Here is a 17,094-nt window from a genome sequence, read left to right on the forward strand (position 1 = left end):
TATATATATATATATATATATATATAGCGCACATATATATGATATACTCACATATACACAAAGCATGGATCAGTTATATGTACAAACATAGTTTGTTATTAAGATGACCTGAGGTGACTGTCCTTAAACTTAGCTCCATTAATCACTATTATTTCCATCTCAAGCCATTTCTCCTTACTAAATAAGGAAGACAATAGTTCATGTCTTTTTTATTTTGAAACAGTAAGACATTTAACTTAAGGTTGGGAAGGGAGGTGATCAAAAGCCTTGGAATGTTCTCAAAGGGTAGAAGAAGGTTCTGCAAGCTGGTGGGGAGGAACAGGGAATGCCATTCTCCTGAGTTAACCCAGGATGAAGTCAACCGCCTGTGTCTTCCTCAAAATACTTCACACCATCCTTAGCTCTCATCAACTGCCTACCTTTATCATCTACCTTCTTGAGTTTCTCCCTTGAATTTAGCATTTTCCCGACACCCAAACCAACTGAACTCCAGTGACCCTATCTCTGAGTAACCATGCACTGCTGAATGCAGGTTACCGGCCATCCCATAGTGGTCCTGAAACACTCAACTCGTTCCCCCTGAGATTAGGAACACTTGGTCAAGCAGTTCCAAGGAAACTTGATTTCACTGTTAGAATTCTCCCTAAATGCCCAGCACTTTACATTGAGATGATTCTCTGGGTAACTAGAATATACTTTAAAACCCAGGAAAGCTGAATTTTCTTTATATGTGCTAGCCCAGCTTCTCACATGATCCTTCCGGAGTCAGACACAACAGAGTTTTCAATAAATAAGCAAGTGGGTGACCCATCAAAAACCAACTGCGAAAGAGAATATACAAATTGTACTATTGACGCCTACGTTTTTCAATGGAAATAGGGTTGTTAAAGTTGAGGGAGGAATAATAATCTATAGTTGGGCCAGAAATTTGCTCTTCCACACAAATACATGCACAGACCCAAGCATCATTAGTCTGGAACTAGCCTACTGCTCCAATCCCCAAGGTTCTGTCTTATACCTATGTTGTTCAACCTCCTAACAGTAAGTTAGGAACTAACACATGCCACCAAACCCTGTGGGATCCTCTCCATTGTCATGTTCATCTCATTAATTGTCAGGGCACAGTTTGGTTAAACCTCCTTGAGAAAAAACATACTCCTCTCCTACATAACCCGAGCCTTCCAACTTCATCTTTCATTGCCCTCAATTTTAATGGCACACCGTCAATGTTAACTTCAAGCATTCATTTTTCCTAACTGTCCAGAAACATTCAGTATTTATTTCGCCCAAATAAATATCTTATACAATAAATCCATTGCCAATTCACAATAGTTTATTATACCTGATGAATGTTCAATAAAGGTTTTGTTTTTTTAATCTAGCCTAATAATTAAAACCATGAGAATTTTCAAACCACACCATTAGATTCTACTGATTTTTATATTATGATCTCTGACTGCAAAATGTCTACAAATAATATTGTCACTGGGAGAGTAGCTAGCAGAAACCAAAGCATGATTAAAACGTTCAATCTATTAGAAAGCAGTTTAAGAACGTTTTACACAGAAGTTATTTCAAGGATGTTTATGTTTCACTGCTTGCCAGCTTTCTAGCTAAGATCAACATTCATGTTCCTAGGAGTTTATTGTCAAATGGTAGCACCAAGCATCTTAAGAGAAACCTGTAATTGCTCAATCACAGACACTTCTCAGTATTGATGCTGTAAAAGTCACTGTTAGCTGTCACACTGACAGACACCTGGGAAGGCCAGTCAACCCTTTATTGAACAATATAAGAAGGCATCAATCATTAATAAGATGGCATAATGCAGAGTGTTTCCATTCCACAGCACTAAAAATGAGTCACAATTAGAAATGACCTTGACGGAGAAGGAGAAGAAAATAACAAAAAGCAGGGTAAGGTCACCATCACACAGTAATTAAGAAGACAGAAGAGACCTTTCGAAGTCACTAAACTCCCCGATATTATACTGAACTCTGGCACTGGGCATTTTCTTGTGCCGTTAAGAGAATTTAGTAGGTTCATTGGATTGACTGATTTCTTTGTTAACCTATTTGCATGGGTTAAGACCCTGATTGACATAAAACACAACCCAAAAAATGCCAGACAGAGAGTGCAATGAAAGACTGACTGATGTATGCTTTGGGGTACAGCCTATCCAATAAATGTGCCTGGCCAGCAAAGAACCCATTGGCAAAGATTTATTATCGGAACAAATAGATTCTAAAAAGCCTGACTACAATTGAACCTGCAGTAGAAATTCACACGTAAATACAATTCTTTGCCCTATGTAGCTCATTTCGTTTACTTTTTAGATTCTTTTCCTAAGTTTCCTTTTAGAATAATTAACAAGTAAAAGCAATGATACAGCATTTGTTGTCTTTAAAGTGTAGTCCTTTCATTTACACAAAAGAAAGCGAAGTTTATACTACTTATAACTCTAGGATAACTGCTAATCCATTTGTAAAGGGATGGAAGTATTACTATAAAATACATCATTAAGAAAAAAATGAAAATCAATCACCTGGAACAAATTGTCACATTTTAATTACATGTAATACATGAACAGCAAACTTGTAAAGTCAAGGGCAGATGTAGAGAGGATTGTAAAAGTTATACCTCCAAGTTCTTTTACATTCAAGATGGCATTCTGGAATGGCACTGCCTTTATACTAAAACCTAAAATTAGAAAACAGAAAGAGAAGAATTAGCAACTCGACTTTTACATTGAGACACTTAAGATGGTCAGATCCTGTGTTTGGAGAAAACTGAAGCTTGCTCTCCATAGCTCATATTTAGACTAGAAACATCATTCCTAAGACAAAATAGCCTTATATTATCTTCCACTGTTTTGAAACATCACTGAATATTATAGTCATATATAACACTATCCCCTTCCCTTCCAAATATTGCCCTCTTCTTTAGCATATAATGATTATGCAAATTTTTAGCAGGTAGAAGAGACAGCCAGGAAAAATAAGAAATTTCAAAGAAAATATTGAATCTAGTTCTTAATATATTACACTTTTTTTCTTATATATAGAAACTAGTAATTAAAACACTTAAATACCTTATATTTGAATTTTCTTGTATTTGTTAGTATTTCATCTAGGGACCCAATAATATATACTTAACTTACATTTTTCTCTAAAAGTAAAACTATAAATAATCATTCATACAGAAGTAAGTTTTACAAAGCATGTCATAAAACACTGATAATGTTTAGAGATTATAGTTCTTCTGCCTCTAATAATATACTCAGGGCTTCACTACTCATGCTGAAGGCAATCAATTTAGATGGAATACATAAGAAAGTACGTATACAGGTGCACACGGACGCACACGTGTGAGCACACACACGTGCAAACACTGGATATTTCTGAAATGAGTCCTGAGAAACTAGACTAGCAATGGCTTGAGAGAGCACTGGAGACCTGGAGCCTGCAACAGACTCTTGTTTCAACTGAGTATCTTTGCCATGTGCTTGTTTTCTTTTTCTACTGAAACTCCTTGTGGTGATATCTTGTTTGTACTCTTAACAAATAAAGCTTGCCTGAAGATCAGAGGACAGAGCCAGCCACAGAGTTAGCCACAGAGGTCAGGCAGTGGTGGCACACACCTTTAATCCTAGCACTCAGGAGGCAGAGGCAGAGATCTGTCTGGATTTTTGTGAGTTCAAGGCCACCCTGGACAACAGGAGATCAATCCCGTCTAAGAGAGAAACAGAGCCAGGCAGTGGTGACACACACCTTTAAATCCAGCACTTGGGATCACACACCTTTAATCCCAGCACTAGGAAGGTTGAGACAGGAAGTGATATGGCTGGGCAGAGAAAGGAATATAAGGTGGGTGGAGACAGGAACTCGCTCTCTTTCAGGCTGAGGAATTAGTGAAGTAAGAGTTGGTGGCTGTGGCTTGCTCTGCTTCTCTCATCTTTCAGCTTTCACCCTGATATCTGGCTCCGGGTTTTTATTAAGACCAATTCGGATTCGGGCAGCAACTCGCACTAATTTTTTAAAGCTAATTTTTTCAGAAGTTTTAGGGTCCAGTTTTAACATGAGCAATTACAAAGAAGTAGTTATTTTTCCACAAAATTACCAGTAAAGAAAGAAAAACATACAAGTATTTTTCACTTAAAATGCCATGATTGATGATGGAGGAAGTGAAAAGCTCTGAGAGACTACTGTAGGTAAGAACAATTACACTGCTTTGCCTTCTTTTTAGCCCGGCCTCTTCCGTATGCTTTCTCTCCATGTTCTCCCAGCACTTTGATAAGCTATAAATTACATCCCATTTATTATAATTATTATCATCTCATATATTATATCCTCTTCCTCTCTCCCCTTTCTCTCCCTCCACCTCCCCTCTCCCCCCAGATCATCCTCCCCTCTGTCTCCCCTCAGAAACAAGCAGATCTCCCAGGGACATCAACCAAACACGGCACAACAAGCTACAATAAGATGAGGCGCGTACCACCACATCAAGGCTGGACCAGGCAACCCAGCAGGAGAAAAAAAGGTCCCACAAGCAGGCAAAAGAGTTAGAGACAGCCCCTGCTCCCTCTGTTAGGAATCCCACCAGAACACTACTCAGCCATAACACAGATGCAGAGGACCTAGATCAGGCCCCTACAGTATCCCTGATGCCTGCAAGCCCTCATGAGTCCCAGCCAATTGATTCTGTGAGCCATGTTCTCTTGGTGTCCCTGACCCCTCTACTTCCTTTAAGCCATCCCCCCCACCCCCACCCCGCCGTGGGAGAACTCTCCGAGCTCCCGCTAATGTTTGGCTGTGGGACTCCACATCTGCTCCCATCAGTTGCTGAATAAAGTCTCTCTGGTCTCTTTGATGACAATTCTGCTAGGCTCTGCTCCCAGAACACTCTGCAGACAAAGCTGTAGGTTTTATGGCTGGGTTGATGTCCCAATCCCTCTACTTGGGGCCTTGCCTAGTTACAGAAGATGGCCAGTTCAGGCTCTGTGTTCCCCGTTACTAAAAGTCTTTGCTAAGGTTACTCTTGTGGATTCCATGGGGTTTCCATGGCACTGGAGCTACACCTTGCATCCCCGCCATGGCTACCAATTCCATTGTTTCTCCTAGTTTCCCTCACCACTTGATCCCTTTTGTTTCCATATCACACACCCCAGTCCACTGGTGAGATCTATTCTATTTCCGCTTCCCAGGGAGATCCTTGCATCCCCCCTCCTTGTTACTGAGCTCCTCTGGGTCTGTGGACCACAGCATGACTATCTTTTACTGTACAGCTAATATCCACTTATAAGTGAGTACATCCATGTTTGCTTTCAGGGTCTGGGTTACCTCACTCAAGGTGATTTTTTTTCACATTCCATCCATTTGCCTGCAAATTTCATGATGTTGTTGCTTTTAACAGCTGAGTAATATTCTATTGTGTAAATATACCACATTTTCTTTATACATCTTTTGGTTGAGGGACATCTAGGTTGTTTCCAGGTTCTGGCTATTACAAATAATGCTGTTATGAGCATATTTGAGCAAGTGTCCTTGTGGTACTTGATGCTGAACATCCTTTGGGTACATGCCCAGGAGTGGTATAGCTGGGTCTTGAGGTAGATTGATTCCCAATTATCGCCATATTGATTTCCAAAGTGGCTGTAGCAGTTTGCACTCCCAACCAGCAATGGAGGGGTGTTCCCCTGACTCCACATCCTCGCCAACATGTTTGTGTTTTTTGATCTTTGTCATTCTTACACTCCAGTTTTAAGGCAGCATTTGATAATGGTTGAAGAACTGACTTTGGAATCAGACAGAACTAGACTTACATTCCAGCTCTTCCAGTGCAGGCAACTTACTAGCCTTAGCTTTCTCATTTGTAAAGTGGGGATGGCGGCACCTACTTCACAGCCTTGTCATGATATAGGTACTGGGTCTATTCCAGGTTAAAGGTGCAGAAAGTCGCTGAATCTTTATGAGAATGAGAGAGAGAGAGAGAGAGAGAGAGAGAGAGAGAGAGAGAGAGAGAGAGAGAGAGAGAAACCCCTGTGCTGTGCTGGCATACTGGTGTGTACCTGGGCCTGCAGCAAAGCCTCTCCAGGTGTCTGGCCTCTGGGGAATCAGGGACAGTTGGTGCCAATCACAATACTCCTACAGGCACCGAAATTCCCCTGCAGGAGATCTGGAGGCTTGAATATCTCTACCTACCTCACATGGATATTGTCTGGATTAAACGGCAATGATTGCGAAATCCTGGCAACAAACGGCCCCTACAGATGCTAAACAGTCTATTAGTGGTTATGTTTAAGACAACTCTCGAGAATGGATTTTCCAGAGAGGCAGGGCTGGTCCAAACTTTGATAAAGAAAGTTATGGAGCACACCAGTAATGTTTAATTGGCTTTGATTCTTAAAAGTTGACAACAGGCAGGGACTCAAAAGAGAACCAATATTCTTCCAGAAATGGCCACAGCCATATGCAAAATGCAACTTTAGACATGTATTAATGGAATAGGCAGGTAGTGTGATTGTTACTATCTTTAATTCTTTGCAGATCCTCATAATAAATGAACTACAAAAATATCAACTGTTCATGTTAAGTAACCAAGTAATCTTATTTATAGGCATATAAATGTTTCTGCAGAATACTCATAAATGCTTTCTCCCAGAATGAACACATGTAGCTAGATTTACACTGCAAATATATTCATGGTCTCCCATATTATTCTTATATTCAACTACAGTAATTGCTGCTCAGAAAATGAAGTCTAGATCATCAATTCAAAAAACAAGAAAATGAACTTTTCACGGAAGAGAAAGAGTATTTCTCTATTTCGGTAATTCTAAATTATTGCCAAGACTAAGCAGGAGAACTAAAAGGGTAAAGGAACATTTTCAGTTCACAGACGTCCAACCAAGAAGAAATGAAAAACCACACTATATGTTATTTCTGTTTACAGTGGGTTGGATGAGATGAAGAGTTAACAAAATCAATAGGGTAAAAAATAAAAAATATATATAAAAAAAAAAGTCAAACCACCAAAAACTGTCCAGGGATTGCTTTAAAAAATGAAAGCATGGGCTACAGAGTCTAGAAGTCTGGGTTCAAATCTTGGCTCCATCCATGACTAGTTGTTTGAGTTTAGCAGGGAGGAAGCATTGTCTGAGTTTTAAAAAGTGCATGTTCCTCCAGATTCCAATGCTGCTAAGGATCTTTACCCATTACCTACTTTACCTGCTGTGGTAACCCCAATGGCACCATCAGTACACTGTCCCAAGGGGAAAATGAAGCGAAGTGCTACATGGAATACTTGAACCTAGATCTTGCCACTAAAGCCCTATAGTGAGTGCTTCGACTCCTGCAGGTTCCAGGGAGCAGGTAGATTTACACTGATGTGTTTACTACTGAGCTAGGGATGCTGGCTCTGACTGGGCAACATGTGTGACTAATAAACCCACACATTTATTTTCCTTTGTGTCTATTAATAATTTGACATGAGCCACCCAAATTAATTTCTCAAAGTTAAACAACATTGGTTTTTTGTTTTGTTTTGTTTTTGTTTTTGTTTTTGTTTTGTTGTTGTTGTTTTTGTTGTTTTTTTTTGTTTTTGTTTTTCGAGACAGGGTTTCTCTGTGTAGCTTTGTGCCTGTCCTGGAACTCACTCTGTAGCCCAGCCTGGCCTCAAACTCACAGAGATCCGCCTGCCTCTGCCTCCCAAGTGCTGGGATTAAAGGCGTGCACCACTACTGCCCGGCGCTTTTTTTTTTTTTTAAACTGAAGCAAAAATAATAGCATGAGTTTAGTTAGAAAGCTCTTCTAAGACCTGGAACTTGGGAAGGCATGAAAACCTCCTGCTTCTGCAAACTCTGAGTCCTCTGATTGATTCCCTAGGAGTATGTGCTGATGTGACAAGACACTCCCTCAGAGCCACGGTTTCATACGGCTTTGGCCTTAAATTCTCAACTACAAAATGAGCAGACTGAATTAGCTCTTTAAGATTTCCTCTAAAATTAGGGTTCCATTATTTATAGTCAACAAGAGGAGGAAATAATAGTAACAGCGAGTCAAATCTTAATGGCCTCTAGTGTTTGGCTGAAGACCCCAAGGGTAGGTCTCCCTGGGCACCATCCAAATAGCAGGATGGTTGAAGCCTTAGTTGCCCACTCATTTTTTCCTGGCATATCGGAGCTACATTAGTAAGACTGAAAGCTCCCCTAAGATTTTACCCCACACATTTTAATAAATATATGACTTGGTAACTCTTTGGGGACATAATTGTTTGCTTAGCCTCCCCATCAATGTTTTGCAATCCCTAAATCTAACAAAACCTGTAATACAGGGAAGATGAATTTGAAAGTTTTGTACAGGGAGCATTCCTGGAATTATAACAAAGCTAGTTTGGGGAGGAAGGTCAGTCTATTTTTATTCATCATGTGTTACACACAAATGTTTGACTTGGGCCTACACCCCAGTTCCTTGTCTCCCCCTCCCCGAAGCCTGCACAAATGCACTCCCATACCTGACGTGTGCTTCTGGAATTCCTGGATCCCTCTAAAGACGGACTGAAGGGAAAGAAAGGCATGCCAGAGATCTGGTGGTCTCGACCAAGACCAAAAGCATTATTTATGCCATGACAGCTTTGTGATGTTTGGACAAAAATCCAGCAAAAGTCTTCTCAATAGGATTTCAACATCATAAAAGGAAATTTAATCTACTGGCATTTATAAAGCACAATCCTTTAGCAGATAAAAAATTTACTGTTGAACTTGTTCCTCTGGTTAACCCATGTGCAGCTAATACTAAAGTTGTTTTAAACACTTCATTCAACTTCTTGGGAACGTTTTTTCTCTCTTCCTTTCAAACCGTCACCATTTTGGCCACTGGCAATTTTTCAAGAGCAAAAATATACGTGTGTAGGGACAGATCCAGAAAGAGATTTTCAACTTTTTTTTTTCCCCAAATCAAAGTACTTAGTTTTCTGTCAATAGTTCTTGAGCTCTGTCAATACATTATTCTAAGCCTCTGGATTCCATTCTTCTGGCTCAAAAAAGGAAAAACAAAGTGAATAACCTACAGCTTACCAACCGCTCTTAACAAACTCATAGTAGGTCCACAGGCAAGGGGCTCACTGAGACAGAACTCGCTTTTGTTCTCAGACCTCAGGAGAGGCTGCCCAGCTTCTCTCTCTCTCTCAACCGCTCCTGCTTTCTGGAGGGTTTCTTGGCCCTTTGAGTTTTGACAACTTAAGTATCTTTTAAAAATTATGTCAAAGCTGAAAGATGGTTGAAGTTAACGATCCAATAAAATTTGGATTCCCTTTCTTCCTGGAAAAAGAGCAGGCATGCTTTGCTGAAACTGGGTGGACCTGCCCTTCTCAGGGATTGCTATCAATTTCTAAGAAACTCAGGCCTAACAAAGACCCTCTTCTTAATTGTTGAAAACAACTATTTCATCTTAATTTGATTTATATTTTCAAGACATTATAAAACAGAGAAATAATTTGGAACAATAAAATTTCCTCATACCACATCAACAAAGCACATTATTTTTACATATTCATTCCCAGTTTACATTCAAATACATATGTTTCTATAGCCTAATTTTTAAAAATGAACTTAACTTTTTCATTTTCTTTAACAGAAGACAATATATATTTTCCAGTCTCAACCATTTCAATTGAGGTTCCAAATCTTATTTATTAATAAGCTCCCTTGCTTTAGGGCATTTATACAGCTTTAAAGTTTCACTTATAAACAATGTTGCAAGGAATTGCCTGAAGACATAGTTTCTTTTACATTAGTAACTCCTGACAAATTGCCAGTTGTGCCTGTATTAGGCCTGTTATTTCTTTCTATTTCTTAGTATGTTGAGAATTTTTATAAGAAATCGGTGTTGGAAATCTCATCAGGGATTTCACAGTTTTTCATTTATAGATACTGAAAATTAAATTTATTTTCTTTTTGATGGCAAGTGAAGATTGAACCTGGGGTTTGGCATGTGCTAGACAAGCACTCAGCTACTGAGGTATAAGCTTAGCCCCAGATTGAAGTTTTCATGTAAAACCAACATTGCATTCCTTGGTTATAACATCCTACTGATATGCTGTTATATTTAATACTGTTAGACTTTGTTCTGAACTTTTGCATCTGTGTGATCTGCAGTCTTTCTGTAGTGTCATTATCTGATTTTAGTTCAATTTAATGCTGGTTTTACAAGGAAATGTAAAGTTTTCACACCCCTTCAATTTTCTAGAAAATACAGAAAACTGACATTTTTTTTTTTGCCGACACTCCCTTAACCCCCCCCCCCCCCCAACAAAGTGTCTGGCAGGATCCATCAATGTATGCCAACTCAAGGTTTCCTTAACTGTGTTTCCGGTTTCTTTAGTAGACAAAAGAATATCAGGATTCTCTGCTTCTCGACCGTGACTGGAAGGTTTGCCTTTCAAAGAAGGATCCACTTCATCCAAATTATCAAACTCACTGGCGGAAAGCTGTTGTAAATATTCTCTTCTTACCTTCTGAATTCTTAATGTGTACTGGTCTGTCATTTGTAAAGTACTGGCAATTTACATCTCTTAAAATTCTTCCTGATCTGTGTAGCTAAGCCATATCAGTTTTATTCACCTTCTAAAAACAGAAATCAGTTCCTGGTTTCATGCATCCCTTCTATTATTATTTTGCTTCATTGGTTTTTACTTCTATCTTTATTATTTCTTTTCTTCTATTTAGAATTTAACTGATTGTTTTCTTTTACTTTCTCTTTGAAGAAGCTATCACCATTGATTTGTGGCTTGCTTTCTTTGTCTTTCTTTCTTCTTTTGAGATTTATTTATGTTTCTGAGTGTTTTGCCTGCTTGTCTGTCTGTGTACTACATGCATATCTTGTCTGTGTACCACATGTCTGTCTGTCTGTGTACCACATACATATCTTGTCTGTGTACCACATGCATGTCTGTCTGTGTACCACATGTCTGTCTGTCTGTGTACCACATGCATACCTTGTCTGTGTACCACATGCATGTCCGGTGCTAGGTGAGGATGGTGGATCTCCTAGAACTGGAGATATGGATGGTTGTGAGGGGCCATGTGGGTGCTGGGAAATGAACCCAGGTCCTCTGCAATAACAAGCGTTCTTAACCTCTGAGCCATCTCTCCAGCCCCGAATCCCTTCATTTCTAATACCAATGCTCAATTCTATAAATTTCCCCCAAAGTCCTGCTTTGGGAGCCGGGGGAGTGGAGAGAGGAGAAAAGGGAAACTGTGGTCGGGAAGTAAAATAAAGAAAGTAAATTTTAAAAAAAATACAAATTAAAAAAAGAGGCATGTCACAAATTCTGATAAATTGTCATTTGGTGCAAGATGAGGTATAGTTGCTCTTTTGAGATTTCAATCCAGAAGCTGGCAAGAAACAAGTTAATTTTCAAACATTTGGAAACTGTCTCCTAAGGATGTGTTTGTTAATGACTTTTAATTCAACCCTACGATAATGGCAGGCCCTTAGTCTGGGGACCACATATAGCCCACACTTAAAACATTGTAAATTTTGTATGTGTATAATTTTTGGGAGTTTCTCAATCAACTCCATTTTATGGTTCCTACACATGAACTTTGCAGATAACAATGTTTAAGGGCTGGATTATGCCTGCTAGACTCTGAAAATATATTTAGTATTATTAGAGTCAATCTAAACTTACTGATATTTGTTTTATGTATTATAGTAGATGATTAGTTAATTTAGTACATGTTCAAAGGCGCTTGGGAAGAATGGAGATCTGCTGTGGCTGGGTGGAGTGATATGGAAAAGTTATCCAGGTCATGTCGGTGGACAGTGTTGTTCAAGTCTATTATATCTAGGCTGATTGCCAGCCCCTAACTATCAATCGGTGAAAGAGAAATTTCTCTTTTTAGCTGTGGGTTTGTCTACTTCACTCTGATGTTCTATCATGTTTTGTTTTGTTTATTTTGAAGATCTAGTGTTAGATACATAAGTACTCAGTTTTCTTGATTAAAAAGATTCCTTCATCACTATGAAATAAACTTTGTTGTTCTCTGTATTATTCTTTGCTCTGAAGTTTACATTGTCTGACACTGATACAATCACTCTAGTTTTTTGTTTTATACTATTTATACTATTAAGTTTATACTTCTATCTTTTTCTATTCATTTACTGCAAGTAATTTGTGCTTATATTAAAAGTTTGTTCCCTAAAGTCAATCCTCAGTCGAATCGTTCAGTTTTTTAAACTTGGTCACAGCCATTCTGCCTTAATTGAGGAGTTTAGGTCATTTACATTTAATAGCTGTTGGTGAGGCTTGAGTATTTTGCCTTGCTACTTGCGTACAGTTTGTTCCTTCTGCTCCCGTCTCCTTTCTCATTGCTCCTCGGCCTGCTTCCTGACTGGGTTAACTTGCCTGATGCTTTCGATGAAAACAGTTTTGTCTGTGTTGTGCTTTTAACTTTTTAAAAAATGTTTTCATAGGAGTAACTGTTTTTCATTTGTTTCAGGAGGTTAAATCAGTTCTGATTATTATATTTGGATGAGAATCAGAAAACATTAATCATTCATGTGTTTTCTAGCCTTCCTTGGACCCTTCAGACCTTCCTTTATTCTCAGGTGACTGTGCCTACACACATCTATAAGGATGCTCACATGAGACCTGTCCTTGTTGAAACAAAAATCCATTAACATTTTTTCTTTCCTTAAAAGATAGTTTACATGTAACCTTACAAAGAACCAAGTAGTAGAGTCTATATAACTCATTACCATTTCTTACCTACTACTTTCTCATTCTCTGGGTGGTATCTATCCTAATAATCTACTAAAACTGTTCTATCGGTATCATTATTTATCATATTGCTACCATAAACAAGGGCCCTTCTTTCAGACTTTTGACTTGACTTTTGATTTTTGATTTCTTGGTTGTAACTGACTTATATGATATTATATAGAAATGACTGGATTAAGATTCTTTAACAAGGGTGCTGGAGAGATGGCTCAGCAGTTAAGAGCACTAGTTCTTAACTAGCACTAGCACTAGTTCAATTCCCAGCAACCACTTGTGGCTCACAACCATCTCTAGTGGGATCTGATGCCCTCTTCTGGTATAAAGTTGTACAAGCAGATAGAGCATATTCTTAAAATAAATGAATGAATGAATCTTTTTAAAAGGGTGGGAGGGCAGGGCAGTGGTGGCCACACATGCCTTTAATAGCAGCACTCGGGGGGGGGGGGGGGCGCAGAGGCAGGTTGATGTCTGTGAGTTCGAGGCCAGCCTGGTCTTCAGAATGAGTTCCAGGACAGGCTCCAAAGCTACACAGAGAAACCCTGTCTTGAAAACCCAAAAAGATTCTTTAAGAACCACAGACACAGGAATATAAGTTCTCACGGGTGGGGTGTTCTTCTGACTTGTTAACTGATGCAGTGTTCCTGTCTGACTCTGTGGCAGACACAATGAAATACTCAGTATGTAATGAATGAAGGAAATGTAGCTGGTGCTTAGCACCCCTTCCTCCTACTCATTGTCTCTAGACAATCTCATTCAAAGCCACGTTCCAATGGTCCCCAGATCTGTACCTGTCACTCTCCGCTCCTTTCAACCTGTTATTCCAGCATTCCAAACATTACTAGATGTCCCACTACACCAACCTTCTCATTTCTCTTTTACTCTAAAGCTGCCTGTCATGGGTTTTCTACTTTTTTATTTATATAATTTTCCTCAAACAGCAAGGTAGAAAACCGAGTCATTATTGACTTTTCTTTTTCCATCACCCAATATGACTGCCACTTTTACAGTATCAATTACCTGTGTTCCTAACTCACCATTTTATTATTATTATTAAATTATTATCCCAGTTGGTTCATCTTTCCATATGACAGGTGTCCCCAACAGCTTTTCCATTCTCTAGCCTGGACACCAGCACTTCCTACATCCCTGTACCGTGAACCTTGACCAGTAAGAGAGACTTTTCTCTGAGTCATGTTTTAGATCCCAAATATCCTCGTCCCATTAGTCATGGCTTGGAATCCTAACCATCAAGTGAAGCACTTCTCAAATACAATGTGCACTCGGAAGCCTTCTTTGATCTCCCCAGCTAGAAATCGCATGTCACTTTGATGCCCACACCATCAAGTATAACATACACCACAGTATCTGAGCAGAGGACCTGGCATAGAATAAACAAGTGGGAACCATTTTACTGCTTGAAAAGTTCTCTTCCAAACCCAGGACAAACTTCTTGATGGCAAGGACCTCCAAAGAGGCCTCCAGAAAGGCACTGGGCCAAGCTCAAGATAGCTGCAACTCAATAGAAGTTTGATATCCAAAACATTAGCCAACTTACTATCTAATTCATCAGAAAGTCAGCGAGCACAAATGTTATGATTCGGTTCCAGGAAAAGGAAAATATAAATTACTTAATAATTTAATGAAAACAAATATAGGACACTTTATAATTCACAAATAAATTACAAAATGATTTGCAGATCAGTTTTACATGGTAATTCAAAACTTCTCTTCCAGAAATAGTGCTAGATGATGACTGATAAGTGAAGAAAATGATACTTTTTGTTGTTCTTACAGTTATTTTGGAAGTTACTTTGCTTGAAAGGCTTTACGAAGCTAATGGTGGTTAGGTAACTTCATAGCACATTATTCGAAGGATTTACACTTTCAGAGACAACCACTAAGCATATGCTTGTATCAGAAATTTGAGGTCTGAGATATCACTGAACTTCATTTGAAATTCTTACTTGGCATCCCATCTCTGTGTCTAGCCATGTTAAATGAACATATCACTATACCTTACTCAGGTGATTTAAAAACAGAATACCAAAAAAAAAAAAAAGAAAGAAAGAAATGATTCTTACCTATCAAAGAAGATATTATGAGGCTCACAGAAGGTAGTTTAGGTAAACACACTATGTACATTAAATCTATTGTCATTTGCTTATTCATTCAACAAATGTCTACATCCATGTCCCAACTCCGTGCCAACCTCTGTTTATATGATGTCAAGTAAGACATGCTGTCTGCCCTTGGTAGTTTAGGAAGACCTGAGGGGTGGGCAGGCACGTGAACAAGGCAGTTGACAGTCACAGGCTAGAGGGCTATGGAGCGGGGGTGGGGGTGGGGGCGTTGAGGAGGGGGGACTCAGGGCTGTCTATGGGAAAAGGGGGGCTCCTCAGGAGTCCTGTGCAAAGGGGCTATGCACCAGCTCCATGCTCACCCTCTGCAAATTCACCACTAATTCCTATGGACACCTCTCTCACCCACCCTTTAGTCAAGGCATATATATATACATATTTATATACATATATATACATACTTCTTTAGATATTGTCATTTTAAATCTACAATTCTAAGATCTAAAAAGTTCTTGAAATCTTCACTTTTTTTTTCTAACTTAGTTTACTCTCAACCTAAGCTGAACTGATGTGAAGTTCCTGATCACCAATATTTTTCCTACTTAAGAAACCCTGGTGAATGATTTCATCACCCACCCATCAGCTAGGCCAGAAACTGAGTCACAGTTGGCTCTTCTTCCTCTTCCAAAGCCAACTGATTACCAAGCCCTGCCAATTCCCTCAAATGCTCTTCTAGCCGTTCTCCGTTCTCCGTTTTTCCTTTGTTTGCCTCACCTAAGGCCTTCGTCACCCCAAGCGTGCCATCATCACCATCATCGTCCACTGCCTCTGCCCCCATCAGTCCTCCTCACAGTCCACCACACCCCAAACCACGGCCAGATTCGTCCTTCTCAAATGCACATCTCGGGGTGTTGTTTCCGTGCCCCGAAGACCCCGATGTCTCTGCACAGCACAGATAAAGCTAACATCTCTGAATTTGGTGTCGAAAGTTTGCCAAGACTCGGCCTCTCTTTTATTTGTGTGGCCTGGCATGCCACGAAGGCACAGCCATGCAGAAATGTGGTTCTGGGAGGCCCGAGCCTGACGGACACTCCTGAGTTCACATAACTTAACTACGCTTTCTCTTTCTTCTCCGACCCCAACCTCCTGGCCTGCTTACGAGCCTGGCTTACTTCTCGGCTTCAGATCCAATGGGGAAAACGTTATCACACATCCCACTTCGGCCCAGCACCAGGGAGCACTGATTGTGCCTTCTTTAAAAAAGCTGGATGCGAACGTCAATGTCTTTTTGATCAGTGGGCTATGTGTCCCGACTCCTGTCCAGTCACTGTCACTCCAGTATCTTATGGCAAGTGTCCACACGTTGGGCAGAAAGAGCTACATTTTTATCTTGCCCATAAAATGCCTTGCCTTGCTTTGTCCTGCTGAGCAATCCTACCTCGGTGGCTCTTTTCCTCACCTACCACCATTCTTCCACTACTGTATGGGATGTAGACGCTTCTTTTCCATCCCATTGACTAAAGAGGAAAGAGGAAGAGGTAGGAAGTGCTGAAACTCTAGGGTAGTAGGCCTTCTCAACCTGGCGATAATGGTGTTTGGGGTGAGGGGACTTTGCTGCAGGAACTGTCTTGTCAACCACAGAGTATTTACCAGAATCGCTGTAACGACTATATAAGCCAGGAGCATCCTCACCTAGCTATGATAGCCCAAATGTTTTCAGATACATACCCTCTGCATGGGGCAAAATATCTCCTGATTTAAAAAACAAACAAAAAGAAGAAGAAGAAAAAAAAACACTATTTGGAGCTGGAAAGAGGGCTTGGCAGTTAAGAGTGCCAACTGCTCTTCCAGAGGACCTGGGTTATAGTCCCAGAACCCACATGCTGCTGACGACCATCAGCAACTCCGGTTCCAGGGGACCTGATGCCCTCTTCTGGCAGACATACATGCAGGCAAAACATGACACATAAAATAAAAATAAATAAATCTCAAAGAAAAAAATGTTTTCAGACCCTCTATTTTAGACAGATTTCAAGTCAGAAAACATGGTAAAAAGTAAAGGATCAATGCCCCCGCCCAAACTGTCTATCCTTCAGGTGACCAACGGGCAAGATGAAGAAGTTCAGTGTCCATCACTAGTGCTGTTGAGGGAGCATGCGACCAACCAAAGTCAGCTGGAGCGCCACTGCAAGGGAGAACAGCACTCAGGGACACTCAGGAGAATGCACTGTGTCAC

At 40.0% G+C, this 17,094-nt stretch overlaps 1 protein-coding gene across 3 annotated transcripts in view; it reads right to left on the bottom strand.

Moving 5' to 3' along the window:
• The window catches only part of Arl15 (ADP ribosylation factor like GTPase 15), a 389,534-nt gene that overhangs the window by 237,105 nt on the left and 135,335 nt on the right, over nucleotides 1–17,094 (bottom strand). For all 3 annotated transcript variants that reach the window (XM_028884550.2, XM_028884554.2, XM_037209433.1), the window contains one exon: nucleotides 2,641–2,700. In XM_028884550.2, the coding sequence (XP_028740383.1) occupies nucleotides 2,641–2,700 (60 nt within the window). The remainder of the gene's footprint in view (nucleotides 1–2,640; nucleotides 2,701–17,094) is intronic.

This window comes from Peromyscus leucopus, chromosome 11, assembly GCF_004664715.2.
Source record: "Peromyscus leucopus breed LL Stock chromosome 11, UCI_PerLeu_2.1, whole genome shotgun sequence".
Classification (NCBI taxonomy): domain Eukaryota; kingdom Metazoa; phylum Chordata; class Mammalia; order Rodentia; family Cricetidae; genus Peromyscus; species Peromyscus leucopus.